This window comes from Trichosurus vulpecula, chromosome 3, assembly GCF_011100635.1.
Source record: "Trichosurus vulpecula isolate mTriVul1 chromosome 3, mTriVul1.pri, whole genome shotgun sequence".
Taxonomy (NCBI): Eukaryota; Metazoa; Chordata; class Mammalia; order Diprotodontia; family Phalangeridae; genus Trichosurus; species Trichosurus vulpecula.
In genome coordinates this window covers 276384471-276406522 of record NC_050575.1, presented here as the reverse complement: position 1 = coordinate 276406522, position 22052 = coordinate 276384471, and the positions used below count along the sequence as shown (strand labels likewise).

General features: G+C 38.8%; 1 protein-coding gene across 1 annotated transcript in view; it reads left to right on the top strand.

The window, feature by feature from the left end:
- Nucleotides 1-22052, top strand: part of DZANK1 (double zinc ribbon and ankyrin repeat domains 1) — a 132609-nt gene that overhangs the window by 54166 nt on the left and 56391 nt on the right. The window contains exons 10-12 of the mRNA XM_036751307.1: nt 1880-1999; nt 2817-2981; nt 8535-8736. Of these exons, the coding sequence (XP_036607202.1) occupies nt 1880-1999; nt 2817-2981; nt 8535-8736 (487 nt within the window). The remainder of the gene's footprint in view (nt 1-1879; nt 2000-2816; nt 2982-8534; nt 8737-22052) is intronic.

The following is a 22052-nucleotide window of genomic DNA, read 5'->3' as shown; positions in this document are numbered from 1 at the left end:
GCCTTTTGGAGGAAATTATTGAACAGTAAGGACTTGTGTTTTCTATGATGCATTTTCATTGTCTGACCTGGCTTACAGAAACATAGCATACGTACCAAATGCCTTAGGAATCCCATTTCCATCCCAAATTTAGTGTAGGTATTTGGGGTATCAGTCTTGCAGATTCACAGCATGAGGCCCTATTCAGTGCAACTCTAACACAGACCATATAAGAAACATTTTTTTAAAAATAGCCTGAGAAAACATGTAATTAAAACTTTTAAAAAATACATAAGTAACAAAGAAGGGACTCAAATAGTAAAATCATCAACTTCTCATGCACAAATTTGTGCATGAGAAGTTGATGATTTTGTTTGCCAACGGCATGGATGGGACTGAAACCTTCTGAGAAAAATTTATGATGAGGTGAGGAAACCATCTCTTGACATGTGTGCAGACCAAGTGAAGAAACTGGCAATCTCCCTTTCTTTTCAGAAAATCTTTCAGATCAGGCTGGAGATCTGTGAAGCCTCTTGGTTAGAATTTGGGGTACCAAGATCCCACCATGACTCCTGGGTTTGGGAGATTTCCATGGTAGCACCACTCTATACATTCTTCAGTCCTCCACTCTGAATGTAACACGTTGTTTGCTTTTCTTTTTTTTATATCCTCTAACCCCTTAAACTCTGGGTATCCCACTTTTTGGGAAACTTTCTGTCTTACAAAATACTCTCTACCACAATCCTGTTGGCCTTTGTCTATATGACCCAACATGCCCCTTTCTAGGAAAATGCTTTCTGGACTTGAAGCACTATGAGAAATTAAGTCCTGTTTTTCGTTGATCATGCATGCCCACTATATCTTCTTGCCAGCTAAAAAAAGGATACAGAGCCTGCAAATCACCCTGAAAACAGAAATAAACATATACATATCTGTAGCAAGGGGTGCTGCGTGTGTCCCAAAGGGAACCAAGAATAGACATCCCTAGCCTCTGTCTTCCTCCCTACCTTTTCCAAGGGAGGCTGTAATTCCTTCCAGGAGGGGAAGCAGGAGGTGGGACCAGAGGCCAGTCACTCCGCTCTCCTCAGAAGGGAGTACCAGGCTAGAATTATATCTGTCTGCTCCCTAACACATTATTAGTTCACAAGAGGTAGTTTTCATGTTCAAGCTATACTCCTGATCACTATTCATAAATGGGGAAAGCTTTATATCAAAGGTTTGATTGACTCCCTTCTCCTCAAATACAGGTTCCACAATGAACACATATGGCAAATAGCAATCTGTTTATCCAAGTCGCAAGCAAAACAGAAATCAGAGAAAGTATACATATGAGAATATATACCAGACCATATAGATTGAAGGAGCTCTCCTATTGGGAGTGAGGTAACTAAAACTCACTCAAGAGAGAGAATCCCATATCTTACCCAAGCAAAATTCCCTGAAGTCCATAACTAAGAATGAGGACATGATTGAAGTTCTACATGTCAGTTTCTTCCCAGAGTCTTTCTCCTTTTATAACTTTGAAGAGAGATTGGAATATCCCTCCCTTCAATTGAAAACTATGTAGATCTCTCTTCTCTCCCATCTTCACCAACTCTTCCACACTGCCTCTCAGTCAGGCCCAAGGCATTGATCCCTGCCAATGAGGAAAAAGTCCCATACCAATGGGCCCAATTTAGGGCCTTAGGCTACATTCAATTGTTTTATAGCCTAATCATAATTATTCCAATTATCATGCTTATTAAGATTAATCTCTTCGAATGAGCTTACTACAGGTATACCTGTTGCCCTCGCACAAAAGAGGGCCCAAGAACAGTCTGTCCTATATAAATAACATTGGGGAAGGGGAGAATGAAGAAAATATTGTTTCTGTTTCTTAAAAATAGTTTTGTTTCACTAGCCAATGTTCACTGGAGGAGTAACTTCACCTCTTATTCAGAAGGAAGCAACTGTTTCCTGTCCAACATGTGGCCGTAGGAATCGTTGTGATGCACGTTTTTGTGACTGGTGTGGAGCTAAGGTATGTACATTCAACTCAGACTTCTTTAGCCCTGCTCTTCTTGAAGCTGATCCAGTGTTTCTGCTCTATAGCTTCTATTAATCTCAAAATTATCTTCTTGGGATTATAGTAGGGACATCTATTTATTTGCCCAGTGTTCTCAAGGAATCTAAAGGTAGGGATAATTTTTTTTTCAGAGAAAAAAGAACTGCCTTATTAACTGAATTAATAGTCACTAAAATCACTGCCACATGGCTCTGGTAGTCACCGTCGGAATGTGTGTTCCATTGATGTAGCCATTGGGAACCCTGGATCACTTTGACTAAAATCCTAATCTATTATGGTATCTCCTCCAGGTATAGAAATGACACTGTGCTCTTGAAGATGATACTAGCTGAGCGCAAACTTTGGCAAGTCCTCAAGGCCCAGTGGCATCTCTCTGTCTCTCTCTCTCTATCTCTCTGTCTCTCTGTCTCTCTCTCTCTCTCTCTCTCTGTCTCTCTGTCTCTCTTTCTCTCTCTCTCTCTTCCCCCTCTCTTTCTCTCTCCCTGTTACAGGATTAAGCCTAGTGTTCTAGTCACTGGCTACCTAAATAGTGTGAGTAGTTCTTCTTCTCGTCCCCTTCCTCCTCCTCCTTCTTCCCCCCGTCCCCGCCCAAGGACAATCATCATCACATTGGTTGCAGGATAATAAATTTTTTCTGCATGACAAGTCTCATGAGACCATTTATTATGTTGCAGAGGGGTTGTGATTTGCATTGGCAGAAGGAAGACCATGTTGATAAAATCACAGATCCTTGAAATTGTCACTAAAATGAGAAATATCTTCTATTTTCTAGCCTCCTGCTCCTGCTGGCTCTTCCATTTGCAATAAATGTAGAGCCAGCAATTATCCAAATGCTCGATACTGTGGATCTTGCGGTGATTATGTGGAACCCTTCACAAAAATAGAATCTAGTAATAGTGTGATCTTTAATGGTAGAGAAATGGAGACTCTTTCTGAGGTAAGGTTTATAAAAGAGAATGCCACACAGATACTTTGGATTATATATATTCAGATTATTTGGGTGCTGTCACTGTGTATCTGAATATTGTTTGAGATATTTATGTTTTTATGGAGAACTTAGGCTCAAAGTATTTAAATGTGTAGCAGGTATTAAATGAAGGTATTCCTGGTCAATTGAGTCCTGTAGTCTACTTGACAAAATTACAGATGTGGAACTTTTTTTTTCCTAGAAAAGAAGCCCTTCCATGAAGAAGGTGGGTTTGCTCTCTGGCTCTTTGCTAAGTGACATTTCTTTTGCAGGGTAACGCAGAAACTCTTGTTTGGCCTTCATGACTATAGTATGGTGTCACAGATGATTGTCCCCTGAGAGTGAAGAAGATGGACTTTACTGGGGCTAGAAATCTTTGGAAATGGCTCTACCCTTCTCTTTGGGAACTCTTGGGGCCCACAATTTCTTTCCCTTGAACAAAGTATATAAACAATAGAAATTTTTATCAAAGAAAATTACAACAATCGAACAACATACCAAAATTTATAGGATGAGCCAAAGCAGTCCTCGGTGGAAAAATTAATCATTTTTGTTAAATCATTTATTAACAAAAAAAAACCCATTTATTAACAAGAAAAGTAACAAAAAAAATCAGTGAATTGAATGCACAAGTAAAAAGAATCAGAATAACAACAAATGAAAAAATGCCCAACTAAACAACAGAATTGAAATTCTGAAAATCAAAGACCAGGTTGAATTTGAACCAAAAATTCATCATTGGTTCAATAAAAAGAAGTCTTTCAACATAATAAAGCATATGAATCATACAAATAATAACCATATGATTATATTAATAATTGGTGCTGAAAAAGCTTTTGATGAAATTGTTTCAATTTGACAAAGTTGTCCAATTGTTTTTGTTTAAAAAAATGCACTAGATTAAAAAAATAAAAAAATAAAAAAAAAAAACAAAAAAATAAAAATAAAAAAAACAAAAAAATAAAAAAAAATAAAAAAAAAAAATAAAAAAAAAAACAAAAAAACAAAAACAAAAAAAAATGCACTAGAAAATATAAGAATAAATGGACTTTCCTCAATATAGTGAACAATATTTTCCTAAAACCCAGAGCAAATATTATACATAATGCAAAAAACTTAGAGGCTTTTCCAGGAAGATTAGGAGTAAGCAAGGATGCCTGTTATTGCCACTACTCCTTAGCATACTGTTAGAAATGCTAGCTATTGCTATAAGACAAGAAATAGAAAATTGAGAGAATAAAAATAGGCAAAAAGAAAGCAATATTTTATTTTGCAGATTATATGATGATTCACTTAGAAAGTCTTAAAGACTCAACTAAAACTAATTGAAACAGCTCATAAATTCATCAGAGTTGCAGGATATAAAATAAACATAATTCACCAGCATTCCTTTATACTCATAACAAAACCCAGTAGGAAAGATATAGAAAGACAAATTCCAGAACATATAAAATGTTTGAGTCCACCAAGACTTACCTAGGAGCTATATGAATTTAATTACAAAACACTTTATCAAAATAAAGACAAACATAAAACAATTGAAGAAATAGTAATTGCCTGTGGATAGGTTGAACAAATATATGTAAGATGACAATTATATCTAAATTAATTTATTCAGTGTGATACCAAGCAAACTACCAAAGGATAACTTTATAGAGCCAGAAAAAAATAATTAAATTCATATGCAAGTAGGAAAGAAGGAGGCCTAGTAGTACTAACTAGATCTCAAATTATACTACAAAGCAGTAATCTTCTAAATAATTCAGTATGGTTAATAGATTCAGTGCACAATACACAGAATAAAATGAACACAGCATAATGTTTGATTAACAACCAGGTAAGGACTCGTTTTACAAAAAATTACTAGAAAAACAGAAAGACTAAGTCAGTCAGTGATTATTTATTAAGCAACTACTATGTGCCATTCACTGTACTAAGCTCCAGGGATACAAAAAAAGGCAAAAGACAACCCCTTCTCCAGGAGTTTAGACTCTGCTGGGTAGACAACGTACAAGTAACTATGTACAAACAAGCTAAATACAGGATACTTTGGAGATAATCAACACAGGGAAGGCACTAGTATTAAGGAGGAATAAGAAAGGTTTCTTGTAGAAGGAGGACCTTAAGGTGGGAAATGAAGAAGTCAAGGAAGGTGGGAGGCAGAGATGAGGAGGAAGAGAATTCCAGGAATGGGAAGACAGCCAGTGAAAATGCCTGGAATCAAGAGATGGAATGTTTTATATGAGGCAGAGTGAGAAGGCCAGGGCCACTGGATTGCAGAGATTGTGGGGGTGAAGAAAATGTTAGAAGACTAGAAAGGTAAAGGTTTGGATTAGGAAGGGCCTTGAATGCCAGAGAATTTTATATTTGGTCTTAGAAGTGACAGGGAGCCACAGGAGTTAATTGTTAATCTAATAGTTAGATTAGAATAGTTAGATTAGGACTACAATTTAGGAAGATCACTGGCAGCTGAACGGAGGACAGAGTAGAGTGGGGAGAGACTTGAAGCCGCAGGCACTAATCAATCATTCAATAAACATTTATTAAACACTTACCTTGTGCCAGGCATTGTCCTAAGCGCTGAGGATACAAAAAGAAGCAAAAGACAGTCCCTGCCCTCAAGCTCCTCACAATCTAATGGAGGAAACAACATGCAAACAAATCTATCCAAAGCCAGCTATGTGCAGGATAAATAGGAAATAGTAGAGGAAAGGCACTAGAATTAAGGGGGCTTGGCTTCCTGATTTTTCTGACTCTCCATATCCTATCCCTTAGGAAGGGGGAAAGGGGAAATGGAGGAGGACTAGCGCAGGTAAGGGAAGGCTAGGAGTAAGGATAAAATGCATTTATCCTCCGCATAATCAGAGCCTTTAAGGGAAAGGAAGCAGGAATAGGGCAGAAGGCAAAAACAGAGCCCTTAAGGGAAGGGGGAAATGGGTGGCAGAGGAGAGAGAGGAGGCAATGGTAGCAGAACAGTTACCCCTTTCCAGTTAAAGTAGGTACTGGGAGGCAGAGGGGGAGGGGGTAACAGCAAAGTGCAGTTTTTCTCCCCTGGATCCAGGCCTCCAAGGGAAGGAAGGGAGGGAGGGGGTGAGGAATAGGGTGGAGGGAGTGGAGGAATGGTTGGACTTCTAATTCTTGTTTTTTATTGATCCATAGCTAATTTTCTAGATCAATCAGTGTTTCCAGGAGATCTATGTGCGTTTGACTGCAAATCTGCGTTTTACCACAGATTTGCTCCCTGCCCCCAGAGCTAGCTTAAAGGGAATTTCGGACTTCAACCAAATTTGCAGGAGTCCTTTTTGGAAGCTGGGAATAGGGACAACTTACCCCTACCTTGTCAAGGCCAAAATTCCAGGAAAAATTAATCCTGTGGCACCTGAAGCATTGGCAAGGTTGGGCTGCTTTGTCCTGTTTCCATCATTTCCATCTGAGTCACGGCACCATAACTGTTGAACCCTGAAAGTTTGGTTAAAGAAGGCAAACAAGCTAGGTGACAGAAAAATCCATGTTGTTTATTTTTTTCCCTTAAAGCATAGCTAAGCTACTTTACTTGTACGTAAAAGGAGTCAGAGCATAAGCTCTAGCTGTCTGAACAAAGAAATGAGAAAACTTATATACGTTATTTTTGGCAGACTCAGAAAGCCTGTGTTACCTCCCTTTTACAATCCGCTTGTATGTTGAACCATGATACAAGAAGAGGATTTTCCTCAATGGAATAGATTTGTAAATACAATAAGACAAGAGTGTTGACAAGGGTCAGTTGAAACTACAACCCGGCGTTTCTGTGTTTCATCAACATTCCATAACACAGTATATGTCCGTAAAATATTAAGCGAGGTAGTCTCTCGGGATGAGGGTCTCATCCTTTAATGGTTAACAGGGGAAAGAGTGTTCGTAGGTCAGCCAGATCTGGCCTTGTTGATAGAGAAAAGGTATTCTCTGAGCAAACTTTAGAGAACAGAGAAGCCCAGGTCCAGGCTCTTCTTCCAGCTGATCATTAATTCAGGCCCTGGCCTTTGATTGAAATTACAAAAATGATATAAAATGGTATAAAATGTTCCACATTTCCCCCTTTTGGTCAAAGGCATACTGGAAGTTTTGCCTGTAGACCAATAAGATATGGAAAAACCTCTATCTTCCTCAAGGGTGAAGTTCTAAAAATCTTTATCTAGGTGGATTCAGGTGTTTTTTTTTCCTGTGGTTGGACATTCCCAGAGATGTACAGTAAGTGTAAACTAATCGTAAACAAGCAGAGGGAGCAAGTTGCAAGGGGGATCAGGGTAGGGAGCATAATGGCTAAAGATACCAAAGACATAGGCAAACAGTCTTGGGAATGCAAGGGACTCAGAAAGGGAAAGAGCAGTTCTTTCTTCAGGTTCTGGTCTGGACTCGGGAAAAAAGCTGTCTATGTCTGATTCTGTCCCCTTCAGGCTCTTTGAAACCAGAGGGCAAGGTCTCCTATGGACTCAGATGTTCACCCAGGAGCGGGGGCAGTCCTCAGATGTGACAAAAGGATCAAGGAGTCCATATACACACGTTGGCAGCTATAGGAGTAGTCAGACCTGACAGGAGCTGCCAGAACAATATGATTTGATAATTGAGAGAAAAACAGCACAATATAGGTCCCAGCCACGCAGGGCTAAGTTCAACCAGTGCAATAAATGGTTTGGTATCCCAAAAAAAGCATTTCCATTGACAAAGCAGAATGGGGGGAGGGGAGAGAGAAGGGTATTCAACTTTGTTTTAAAATCTGCTAGTGAGTGTTTACAACTTGTCTCCTTTACAATCTGATAACAGCTAAATTCATCTTCTTTTTTTCAGCAACTTCATGGCCATGTGCACCTTCCTGTCCTTTCTCTGTAACTTTTAGTGTTTTAGCATTTTGTTTTACTTATCTTACTGCTCTAACTACATTCTTTCCTCCCCTTTGATCCCTTTCTCTCAATCTTTTTCTTCCCCAAGATCTCAGTCCTTTTCCTCCTCTTCTTTCAGGCTGAGTTGGTCTTCAGCTTTTCCTCAGTTTCTCCCAAAATTTAATCTCTGCTCTCCTTCTCAAGGCCAAAGTCTTCTAAACTATTTGCAGTTTTCCTTTCCTATTTTATTCAGCTTTAGTCTTCTCTTCTCCTGCTTCTTCCACAGCCTCTCACAGAAGATAGAAACAGTGCTGAAAATAATTTAATATTGACACTCTTGAATTCATAAGCAACTACCTGGACATAATTTAGGCTCTTTTGGAAACCTGATAGAATTGTAGTACTTACTTGATGAAGGAAAGCACTTCATAGTGATCGACTGAAAAAGGGTTAGTGAGAACAAAGTGAAAAGTTTAGACTGTTTCATTTACTATTTTTCCCCACAACATCCTTCATAATTTGATAGTTTCCTTTGTTCGATGTTTATTTCTCTAGAAAAGATTTTGTTGTTTATAAATATAATTTTGATATGAAGACAAGAGAAGTTAAGAAGACTAGAAAAATTAAATTATATTTTAATTTTTACTTTCTCTATTTTGCCTCATAGCCTCAATCTGCATGGCTACATGCTCCCTTGTCGAAATCTAACATGCCAATAAAGAAGGACAAAGGCACACAGACCGTTGGACTGTTTTATCCATCAAACAAGTTTTTGGGGAAAAAAGAAATGGATCTTTTTTCTCTAAAAGAAAGGCAAGAGAAGATGAATGATCACAGGCCTCTGCTCACAGCCATTAGCCCTGGAAGAGGTGAGATATAGGATATGATTTCTCTAGGGATCAGTGGGGAAATTATTCTCTAGTATTTAAATAGAATATTTTCAGCTTTTTTTAAACCACTTCTGTTTTCATAATATTATTATATTATTTGACTGTAGAAATATTGCTAGCCCATTGTAATTTAACCCCTTAACATTATCATTTTCTGGTATAACTATTACCAAAGCATCGCTTATCGCTTGGTTGCCTCCCTGAGCTCTCTGAGAAAACAAGTGCAAAATCAACATTTCTGTGATGATTCTCCATCATAAAATTATCATTTTGTAGATAGGTGCCCATATTTGTAAATGGCCAGAGGAGCATAATCAAGAGCAGACAGAATCATTTAGTGTTTTGAAAACCATAATTCTGATTTGAACTGATTCAAGTGTGACCCAGTTCTTCTCCTTTGCAAGTATCTTTCAAAATCACTGAAGCCTGAATATCTCACAAATATTTCCTGAAGCATTTATTGTTTTCTTGTCTATTCTTCTTAGTTCAAGTCGGAGGGAGCTTGTTATTTGTACTACTGATTGCTCTTTCAATATATGATGATGTTTACATTTCTTTGGTTCCAAATCTATGTCCCGTGAAGGCTTGTGTCCATTCAAAGACAGTCGTGTTTGTTAACCTTTGAACAGGCAATTTCTCCTGAAAATATGTGTAGCAGAGATGTCTTTCTTCTCCACACGAGTGCTTGCGTTATTGGGAACACCAGGATCTATTCCTCTCCTCTCCTTTTTGGAGATCTTTTGCAAAGCTGCCTCTGACAGTTGTAAACATAAGCCAAGGAAAAATAGAGACTGGATGGAGATCACTTTGAACCAATAGATTAAGGGGAAAGCAATAGTTAGGTGGTGCAGTGCATAGAGCACTGGGCCTGGAAACAGGAAGACCTATGGTCAAATTTGGCCTTGGACACTTGCTAACTATGTGACCTTGGCCAAATCATTTAACCTCTGTGCCTCAGTTTCTTCCTCTGCAAAATGGGGGTAATCATAGCACCCACTTCATAAGGCTGTTGTGAGGACCAAGTGAGATAATATTTGTAAATCACTTTGTACAGTATCTGGCACATAGTAGACACTTAATAAATGCTTATTACCTTCCTTTCCTCTTACAAATACCTTGTTTTTGAACCTCCTACAAAAGATGTTCAGACACCAGGCCTAACCAAGAATCAGGTGTTTGGATATATTTTGTTTCTGGTATATTCTGACTGTGCACCAATCATATTGGGATAAGCAAAGGAACTGGTATTGAATATGATTTCAGTCAGTTCCCCCGCCTCAATTACCAGGAATATATTGACATCTTATATACTCATGTTGATCTCTCTTCTTTCCTGGTATTTGAGGATTACCAAAACAGACACCTTGTGTATGTCCACTGACAAAGGAACCTTGTGGGTAGGAGTTCCAAACAAATAGTACTTCCATACCCTAAGAGTAGTAACTCTATTTACCTCTTCCTAATCCTTATGATTCAGAGTTGAAGACTGCCTAGGTGAATCCCTCTTTTCTCTGCTGCTGTTACTTCTCCCCATTACTTTATCATCTCTACCACAGGCCTACCCCTCCTGAGTCTAATTGTCAAATCTAAGGGCCTTTCTCCTCCTCGTACTTTGTGACGCCTCTATCATTGAACACTGTTGACTCTCTTCTCTTATGGATACCCTGTGCTTGCTAGTGACCCTGCTTTCTCTTGGGTCTTCTCCTAACTGCTCCCTCTCAATCTCTTTTGCTACATCGTAATTCATGGAATGTCTGCTAACATGGCAAGGCTGTGTCCTGGACCCTCTTCTTTTTTCTTTCTACACTCTCTCTTGTGATAATCCCATCAACTTCCAGGATCCCATGTCCCCTCCGGCCTGCTTTGGAGGCCATCTCAAAGATTTGAGGTGTTGTCTTATTCCTGTCATTGTTTGATGAAATTATCATTTCTGTGATTTCTTTTTTGAGTCACTAACTCTCCAGGATTAAATAATTAAGTCTATTAAATGTGAATTCTTTCTGTAGAGCCTGTTATTGATTATAATTTTTATCCTCTTGGTCAATAGAAGATATGTTTAACAAAAAAAAAAACCGACTACAACCTTGCTCTCCAGGCAAGGCATAAGGAGCACAAAGAGATCAAGGAAAGGGCTGTGGCTAAATATGTTGAGAGGCTTAATGTCATCCTGAAATCTAGCTGAATGGAAAAAAAATGCTTAAAGCTGTTAACACGTACACAATACCAGGTTTGGTGCACTATCAAATGGACCGCAACAGCTTTGGAAAGTATTCTAACAAAAATCCATGATATTAATGACCCTTTAACACCAAACATTTCACCTAAGTCAGCTATAAAAAAAAAAAAGAATACTTACTTCCCAAAAGGGAGAAAGAGGAGCGATATTTGTAGAGCATGTGACCCTACAGAAGTAAGTTTGGAACAAGCAAACGTCACTTCATTAGGCAATAGTAGTCTGATAGCATGTATATGCCATTGAATTTGTGGAATGTAATCAAAAGTCTATGAAAGATTGTGTCTGTGAAACAGCTAAATTGTTCAGTTTCCCCAAGTGGAAAGGGGAACATCTGCAGGAACTCACCTAATAATAGTGGGCAGGGAGCAGTGGTCAGACAGAGAGACTTGGTTTTGAATCCAGAACTTACCATCGATGCCAGTCCCTTAACCTCTCTCAGTCTCACAGAATTATTGTGAAGATCAATTGGCATTATATAGATAGAAATATTTGAAGTACTTTTATGAAGACACAAAGAAGAGACAGAATGTGAAGAGGCAAAAAGGATTTCTAACCTGTATCAGAAAGTTGGAGATTGGAGAAGAAGAAAGACATCTAAATACTTGGAACTAAATGATGCCTATTAGGACTCCTGTAGAAGAGTGGGGTTCTGAACCATCTTAAGGCAAAATAGTTTTTCACATGCTAAGAAATGATGATGGGAATCCATAGGTGCTCTCCAGTGCTTGATCAGAGGAAGGAAAGAGGAATAATGGTGACTGGTGAATCCTTTCCAAGGGGTACTGAGGCAGCTATTTATTGTCCTGACAATGAACAACAGAAAAGTCTACAGTCTTTCCAAGGCATGAATTTGGGCTGTGATAGAGAACTTCAAACTTGTAAAACTTGATAACCGCTACCACATCTGTCGACTCATTGTGTGTCCAAGTGATGCCCCTAGAAGAAAACCAGGAAGTTTTGATAAAGAATATGGAGTCCTGGGTAAAAACCTCAACATTTTGGGGCCACAAATGGTGTTTTCATCATTACTGCCAATTAAAGGTAGGATATTCAGAAGAGAAAGGCAGCATTAAAAAGTGAATAGCTAACTAAGAAGATAGTATGTGGGGTGAGATCACCTGCCAACAATTAATTAAAAGTCAGAGGTCTCTCAAATTTAGAAACAGAAAACTTCTTTATTATGATCTGGCGACAAAGGGACCAGACAGACAATCGGTAGGGAGAAGCAGCGCCCAGAGGGCAGAGCTTAGCTTTGTACCTTAACGCAAACAACCCCACCCCACCACTGACTTTTTACTCTCATTGGTGGATTCCAGGCTCACAATTTTGAGAGAAATCTAACCCAGGTATAAGGGACAAGGAAACGCTAATTGAGCCAATAACAATTCTTAAGAACACTTTTATCCTTATTTGGCGAGGACACAGTTCAGGTGATTTTAGTAACTTGAAACTTAGGCCTAGCTGTCAATCAGAAGCCCTGAGCCATGCTGAAAGGTCCCCACCCCCATTCATCCCACTTAACTCACAGAAAGCCTGAGATCCAGATTCCATGAGAGGGCTTCGCCATCCCATTCAATAGTGTCTGAGAAATGGATTTCAGTTTATGAACCACAGCTTAAAATGTAGGAATGTATGGACAAGAATAGAGTGTATCTAGACAGATAGGAGATGATAGATAGATAGATAGATAGAAAGAATATGGAGCACTTACTAAGCACAGGCATTGTGCTAAGTGGTGGGAATGTAAATATAAGTAAAAAAGGACACCTCTTTACCCTCAAGGAGCTTACATTATAATGGGGGAAGAGAACATATAAAAGGGAGCTGGTGGGGAAGGGAAGGTGGCCTAAAGCAGAAATGTCCGGAAAGTCAGGAGGAGATCTGGGAGAAAAGTAAGCATAGAGAACCTGGATACTTTCTGAAATGGTGGTCAGGGATAGAAACTTGCCAGTTGGAGGAGGGGACTTCAGGAAAAGATATATCCAGGGTGAGAAGGCTGCTAGGAAAAAAAAAAAAGCCCTATTTGTTTCCATAGAGAAGCAATTCTCAAACTTTTTGGTTTCAGGACCTCTTTACATTCATAAAAATTATTGAAGACCCTCCACACAAGAACTTTAGTTTATGTGGGTTATTTCTATTGATATTTACCATATATGAATTTAAAATATCTTGGTATTATTATTAAAACAGATTTAACCTCATAGGCCACATGATCGGGTCTCAGGGACTCGTAGGGATCCTCAGAACACTCTTGGGTGAAGCACTGCCTTAGAGTGTTACAAATGTGGACAAGAACACTTGATCATGGTTGTGTAAGAAAAATGTCAGGAATGCAAAAGCCCAAAATGAACTGAGGCTGGCAATAAGTGCCAAGGACAACCAAAAGGATTGGGGCTTTTAGAAATTATACTGCCATCAAGCGGAGGATCAAGAATGGGGTAGGAGGGTTATTTGGGCAAAGAAGATATGATGATAATGGATGATGGTGAAAAGGCTGCACTACTCAGCTCCTGTATTATCTTATTTGCATTTCTAAAGAATGATCTTTAGACTGGTAAGGACAAACCAACAATGCTTAATAGTCAGCAGAAATCCAAAGTAAGTGAGAAAATAATAGTTCAATATTTAGAGGTCCTCAATGACTTCAAGCTATAGAGAAACTACATCCTAGGCTACTAAAAGAGCCCGTAAGCAGATATAATTGCTGAGGGCGATTGCTCAGTGATCCCTGAAAGATCTCGCAGATTGAGGGAGATGCTGTAGAATTAGAAAAGGGCAAATGTTCCCATTTCCAAAAGGAAATAGAATCTGTGAACTATAGAAAAGTGAGCTTGACTTCTAAATCCCTGGCAAAATTCTAAAACACGGTAATAAAGGGATAATTTGTGAACATTACAAAGGGAAAGTTACAATACAAGTAGCATTCTTTCAAAAGCACAAATCATGACAGTCTCACCTAATTTCCTTCCTGAAAAGGCTGAACAACATGGATAGATCAAAGGGATGCTATAATATAGTAGTATACTTGGATTTCAGGAAGGTATTTGAATGTCTTTCATGCTATCCTTGTGGATAGTATGGAGAGATGTGGACCAGATCATAAGTGAATTCAGAATCATTTGAATGACTGGAACCAAACAGTAGCCATTAATGGGTCAAGTTAACTCAAAGGCAGATTCGTATTAGGGTACCCAAAGCATTTGTCCTTTGTCTTTTGCTAGTCAACATTTTTTTTTTATCAATAGCTGGGATAAACCCATAGAAGTCATTCCTGTCAAAATTGTAGATGCCATAAAGTTGCAAAGAATAGCTAACATCTTGGATGACAGTCAGGGCTCCAAAGGAATCTATAATTTGAGATATATTAACAATCTGTGGTTCCATCATTGTGAGAATTCCCTCCACCATCACAGATTGCAATAATATGTTGCTTTAGAAAGTTGCCTGAAGTTCAGAAAAGTTAAATGGCCTGCTCACAGCTATACATGTATCGTTAGAGGTGGAATTTTAATTCTGATCTTCCCAACTCTCAATGCAACACCTTACCCCCTATAACATTATGCTGCTTATTTAGTAGGGATGAATTCTACCTTTGGGTTCAAATAACCAAATCCACAATTCACTCAGCCAGTGAGGGGGAAGGCATGGTTAGATAACAGTTTCTGGGGCATTTCATGAACTGGAAACTGGAAGATCTAGCACTGTTTCAAGCTGTTGCCTTAAGTGGCATGATGGGAAGTAGTAATTTTGCCATATTATTCTGTGCCCTGCCCTCGTTGACTGCATATGGAGTACTGAGTTCAATTCCAGGTGCTACATTTTAGGAAGCATATAAATAAACTGGAGTATTCCAAAAGAGGATGTCTAGAATGGTGAGAGGACTTGAGAACCATATAATATGTAATACCCAAAGGTAAGTTTTTAGAACAACTTGGGATTGTTAAAAATGCAGTTCAGTTTCTTAAACTTAATCTGGTCTAGTCTTTTGCTATTTCATTCTGGGTCTAGCTCATTGTCCATCTGCAGCATCTGCCCAAGAAATATCCAAAATCCATGCACTGATAGACTAACTAAATGGCAAACTATGCTATAATCAGAACAACAGGCATTCTTCATCCACTTGGTTTTTCCTGTGTGGATTGATAGGATGAATTCTTTTTGAGTAGAAGTAGATCTCATTAAAGAGATTCTGAGACTTCATGTTATCAACTCTTTAATCATCTACAAACAGAAACAGAAGACTTCAACATCTATAGAATATAATCTATGACACTGGCAAACATCTTTAATGATCAAACACTCAATGACTTCAAAGGAAAGGTATTTAAACATAGGGGGAAGATGTTATAAATATGTTGGAAAATGGGGTTCAGGACTAAAAAAAGAAACAAAGGTTTATAAACTACTCAGAAGTTCTATGTCTATATATCATAAATATTTTCAAGATACATAGCAAGTATTGAATAATATCCCTCAAAAATAAAGTTGTTCGAAGATGGCGGCTGGTAAGCAGGGACTAGAGTGAGCTCCGTACCCGAGTCCCTCCAAAAACCTATAAAAAATGGCTCTGAACCAATTCTAGAACGGCAGAACCCACAGAACAGCAGAGGGAAGCAGGGCTCCAGCCCAGGACAGCCTGGATGGTCTCTGGGTGAGGTCTATTCCACACGGAGCTGGGAGCTGGGAGCTGGGAACGGAGTGGAGCAGAGCCCAGCCTGAGCAGCGTGGACCATCCAGACCAGAAGCCGGGCGGAGGGGGCCCTAGCGCCCTGATTCAGTGAGCTGCGGCAGTTACCAGACCCCTCGACCTACAAACACCAAAGACTGCGGAGAAGGTTAGTGGGAAAAGCTGCGGGAGTGGAAGGAGTTAGCAGTTCGGCTTCCAGCCCCGGGGGCAGCGGAGGTGGGGCAGCTACAGCTGTTGTTACTTCCGGCTCCAGGCCCACAGGCCCACCTGGTGGGAGGATTAAGTGGCGGATCAGAGCAGGGGTGCACAGCCTGCCGAAGATCTAAGCCCAGTTCGGGTTGGGGGTTCTTGGGGAAGGAGCAGTGCGGGTCTGACAGAGCTGGCACCTCCCCCCCAAACGTGGAACATAGAACTCGTTAATCTACAAGCAGTCATACCCCACTGAAAAACTCAAGGGTCAAGTTAGTTGGTTGGGAATATGGCCAGGCAGCGAAAACACGCCCAGATTCAGTCTCAGACTTTGGATTCTTTCTTTGGTGACAAAGAAGACCAAAACATACAGCCTAAAGAAGACAACAAAGTCATAGAGCCTACAACAAAAGCCTCCAAGAAAAACATGAACTGGCCCCAGGCCATAGAAGAACTCAAAAAGGATTTGGAAAAGCAAGTTAGAGAAGTAGAGGAAAAATTGGGAAGAGAAATGAGAAGGATGTGAGAAAACCATGAAAAACAAGTCAATGACTTGCTAAAGGAGACCCAAAAAAATACTGAAAAATACACTGATGAAAACAACACCTTAAAAAACAGACTAACTCAAATGGCAAAAGAGCTCCAAAAAGCCAATGAGGAGAAGAATGCCTTGAAAGGCAGAATTAGCCAAATGGAAAAGGAGGTCCAAAAGACACTGAAGAAAATACTACTTTAAAAATTAGATTGGAGCAAGTGGAAGCTAGTGACTTTATGAGGAATCAGGATATTATAAAACAGAACCAAAGGAATGAAAAAATGGAAGACAATGTGAAATATCTCATTGGAAAAACCACTGACCTGGAAAATAGATCCAGGAGAGATAATTTAAAAATTATTGAACTACCTGAAAGCCATGATCAAAAAAAGAGCCTAGATACTATCTTTCAAGAAATTATCAAGGAGAACTGCCCTGATATTCTAGAGGCACAGGGCAAAATAGAAATTGAAAGAATCCATCGATCACCTCCTCAAATAGATCCCAAAAAGAAATCTCCTAGGAATATTGTTGCCAAATTCCAGAGCTCCCAGATCAAGGAGAAAATACTGCAAGCAGCCAGAAAGAAACAATTTGAGTATTGTGGAAACCCAATCAGAATAACCCAAGACCTGGCAGCTTCTACATTAAGAGATCGAAGGGCTTGGAATGCGATATTCCGAAGGTCAATGGAGCTAGGATTAAAACCTAGAATCACCTACCCAGCAAAACTGAGTATCATGTTCCAAGGCAAAATATGGATTTTCAATAAAATAGAGGACTTTCAAGCTTTCTCAATGAAAAGACCAGAACTGAATAGAAAATTTGACTTTCAAACACAAGAATCAAGAGAAGCATGAAAAGGTAATCAAGAAACGGAAATTGCAAGGGACTTACTAAAGTTGAACTGTTTTGTTTACATTCCTACATGGAAAGATGACATGTATGATTCATGAGACCTCAGTATTAGGGTAGTTGAAGGGAATATGCATATATATATGTATATGTTTATGTATATATATAGGAGAATGTGTATGTATGTATATATCTATGTGTATATGTATGTATGTGTATGTATGTGTGTATATATGTCTGTTTATATATGTGTATATATATATATGTAAAAGAGAGAGAGCAGACACAGGGTGAGTTGAAGATGAAGGGAAGATATCTAAAAGAAATAAAATGAAATTAAGGGATGAGAGAGCAACATACTGAGAGAGGGAGATAGGGAGAGATAGAATGGGGTGGATTATCTCACATAAAGGTGGCAAGAGGAAGCAGTTCTGTGGGAGGAGGGGAGAGGGCAGGTGAGGGGGGAATGAGTGAACCTTGCTCTCATCAGATTTGGCCTGAGGGGGAATACCATACATACTCAGTTGGGTATCTTACCCCACAGGAAAGAAGAGGGAGGAAGATAAAAAAATAAAATAAAAGGGGGGGGGGGGATGATGGAGGGGAGGGCAGATGGGGGTGGAGGTAATCAAAACAAACACTTGGGAAAGGGGACAGGGTCAAGGGAGAAAATTCAATAAAGCGGGATGGGTTGAAAAGGAGCAAAATGTAGTTAGCCTTTACAACATGAGTATTGTGGAAGGGTTATACATAATGATACATGTGTGGCCTAGGTTGAATTGCTCGACTTCTTAGGGAGGGTAGGTAGGAAGGGAAGAGGGGGGAGAATTTGGAACTCAAAGTTTTAAAATCAGATGTTCAAAAAAAAAAGTTTTTGCATGCAACTAAAAAATAAGATACACAGGCAATGGGGCGTAGAAATTTATCTTGCCCTACAAGAGGGGAGGGGGGTGATGGAGGGGAGGGCTGACTGGGGAACAGGGCAACCAGAATATAAGCCATCTTGGAGTGGGGGGAGGGTAGAAATGGGGAAAAAATTTGTAATTCAAACTGTTGTGAAAATCAATGCTGAAAATCAAATATGTTAAATAAATAAATTTAAATTAAAAAAATAAATAAATAAATTAAGTTGTTCATACCTAACCAAGCAGGACACTGGTTTCCAGTGTTTCTATATAGTCAAACCATGGCCTTGTTATACTAAGGTGAGAACAAACCTAGAAGCAGAATTTCAACCTGTAAATCTTAGAACAACTTTACAACCATCAATGACTTATCATTTACTCAATGTAAATTCTATACAGGTAATAGAAAAACAACAGCAGAATTGTTTTAATCAATAAAATTCCACAGCAATCATATTGAAGGAAATGGAGATCAAATTAATGAAAACTCTTCCTGGCTAGGACCAACCAACCCTGAAAAAGGAATTCAGAAAGGGAAAGCCTAAGAAAACTTTAAATTTATGAACCACTACATGGAAATTGCAAATTGTTGTGTCAAAATAACTAAATCATAAATATAATTAAATACGCCTTCATTGTTCTCATGGTAGTATAGTTTTGACTTGATTAGCAAATCCTTAAAAAAGAAGGCAGCAACAAATTTGGTTTAATTAGCAATTAAAAGTTGTAAGTGGTCTTGGGGATGGAATAGATAACTAAAAATATTCACATATACTAACCCCATCCACATTTTAAAAATAAAGGGAGAGGAGAAGAGAAATAAATTGTTAGCATCACAAATGAATAATTGGTGAATTGTGAGAAAAGAGTAAAGTTCATAATACCAAACCCATAGACCTATACAGAAAAGAGATGAGGGCACTTTACCTTCACAATAACCTTATGAGGTGGGTGCTATCATTAACTCCATTTTACAGATGAGGAAACTGACACAGGCAGAGGTTAAGTAATTTTCCCAGGGTCACACAGGTGTATAATTTTTTTAAAAAGTTAAAGAGATAACAATAAAGACTTAAGAACTGTATTTAGTGATTTGCATATATTAAAGTCTGGGGTTGGATTAGTACTGATGAAATAGATATACCATAGTGCTTACTGATAAAACAAATGTGGCAGAATATAATATAAGAAAAAAATAAATTTAATATTGCTATTGCAACATTAAATATAAATTAATTGAAAATTACCCTTTATGAAAATTCCTCTTTTTTATTGTTTCACATAGTAAGTATTTAAATACTTTATCTACCTATGAAAAAAGGAAAAGGATTACAAAATGGTTTTAAAAAGACCCAACAATATATTGCCTAAAACAGAAAGTTACAGATTTAAAATGAGAGGTTAGAATATAATCTCCTCCCTCTTTTTCCACACACTACTGAAATTCCTTGCAAAAAAAGAGCCACCTATAACTTTCTCATTACTAATTATGGGCATTCTAGGCCAATTCTCAGTCCTTGTTCTTTACTACTAAAACCTGCTTCTGGATAATCTCCCCTCCCTTTTGGTAATCCTAGCTAACCTTGAACAAATTACTTATCTTCCCTGGGCCTCAGTTTCCTAATCTGTAAAAGGAAAGTGTTGGACCAAATGACCTCTATGGTTCTTTCCAGTTCTAAACTTATGATGTCATAATTCCTTGATTTCTGTGACATTGTATTCACAGTTCTCCTACCTCTTTGACCATTCCTTTTTCTAATTTTCAGTACTTGCTCCTTTTCTGTCTGCTAAATGTGGGTGTTCTCCTACATAGGTGTCAACAAAATTATGACTGTTGTAGTGTTTTCCATAATGTCTAGTTTTTCATGGTGTATGTAAATGTTTGCCATTTAGAATTTTTGAGATTAATACAAATATTAGCTAGCATTCGTGTAGCATTCGTATAGCACTTTATAACTATTATGTTATTTTACTTTCACAATTACCCTGTGAGGTTGGTTCTATTATTATCCCTATTTTACAGATGAGGAAACTGAGGCAGATAGACACCAAATGACTTGCCCAGGGTCACACAGGTGTAAACATCTGAAGTTGAATTTAAACTCTGGTTTTACTGACTCCAAGCCCAGTGATCTTATCCATTGCTCTACCTAGCTTCTCTGAATGACAAGTGCCATCCTTCTTCATTGAATGCGAACACATTCTTTTGGGTGGGGCAGGGCAATTGGGGTTAAGTGACTTGCCCAAGGTCACACAGTTAGTACATGTGTAAAGTGTCTGAGGCTGTATTTGAACTCAGGTCCTCCTGACTTCAGGGCTGGTGCTCTATTCACTGCGCCACCTAGCTGCCCATGCCAGCACATTCTTAATGGTTTTTCTAGAGAATGTATCCATTCAGGACTATATACTGATAAATTGAAGCCTTTTCCCTTTAATATTAGAATCCTTTTAAATTCCCTGCTTCTTCTCCCCTATCTAGGTCAGCACTCTTATATAGAATCTGAAGGGAAAGTCACAATGCCACCTTTTGGGCAAAGGCTGTAAGATTCTCCTAAGTGAAGCAAGCAAGCCTCAAGGCCATTTCCTTTGACAATGGAAATAGCTAATTAGAAGATAAAGAAAAGTTTCTAGGGCACTTGAATTGTTTTTTATTTGCCCTTGAAAGGTATTGCAATTTGATTACTTTGTTTTACTTAAACTGCTGGGAAGATCTCTTCCTGTTTCTAAACTGTGATTATGCTCAATTTAGGCCAAATGAAGTTTTGTAGAATCTACCCCATAGATCAGGGCTGTCCAAAATGCGGCCTGCCTACAAGCATAGACATTTACATAAATGCTTTAGTAAACCTTAGATTGGATAGCCCTGCTGTAGACAACAAATTTCTGCCTTCCAAGCAAAGTTAAGAAAGGTGAGCCCTCTAATCACTGCCCTAGAATCTCCAGAAAGGGATTATAAAAAGGGAAACTTGGCGAAGACATCTTTGGTGCTTCCATTTTCCTGAGACCTCTGGAAGTTGCTACCCCTAATTAGCTGGTCTGGGGCACAGGGCTCTGCTCTGATTCAAAAACAAGTGAAGAACCAACTTTGGTGCTGCTGCCACTCAGTCTGAGATGTTACTCCCCTCCTCCCCCCCAACCATCTGGGAAGTCTGCCACCTTTCATCTCTTTTCCCACTAGCTAATTTATGACTGCTGGAAACCCAACTAGAATAGCCAAATGGAAGAACACCTTGTCTCATTCGCAGCCCTCCTGAGCCCTCTATTGGCTACAGAGAGCATCCTCCAATAAACCTCATCAGGAAACAGATTCTACGAGGATGACCTGTTTCTTCTTGGGCATGCCAACTAATTTTTCACCAAATTACCGATTTGGGAGGCAGTTATCTGTAATTGTAGGAAGTACATTTAATCTGATTAAATTACCCTTTTCAGTTATTTCCTATGGACACTGAAATTACCCTAACTTCTTTGGTCAAAGGAGTAGGATGCTAATTCCTACCGTGAAGTTATGCATTAGGTCTGCTTCCTTTCTCTCTACACTCCTCACATTTGGTATTCTTGTCTACGCTTAGTTTCAGCTATTATCTTTGAGGATGAATCCCCAAACTCTATCTCCCCCTGACAACTCCTCAGTGCTCTACTCCCACATCTGCAACAACTTTTATATTTGTCTCACCAGCAACTTAACATATTTAAAACTGAACTTATCTTTCCTTTAAATTGTCATTTCTAACCTTCCTATTTTGTTAATAACATCACTGTTCTCCTAAGCTTTTCATGCTTAAAATATTAGATTAATTTTTCTCATTATTGCCCTTAATTTCTAGCCCTAATTCTCACATAAAATCAGTTGTCAAATTCTGTCAATTCTTTTTCCTCAAGACTTCA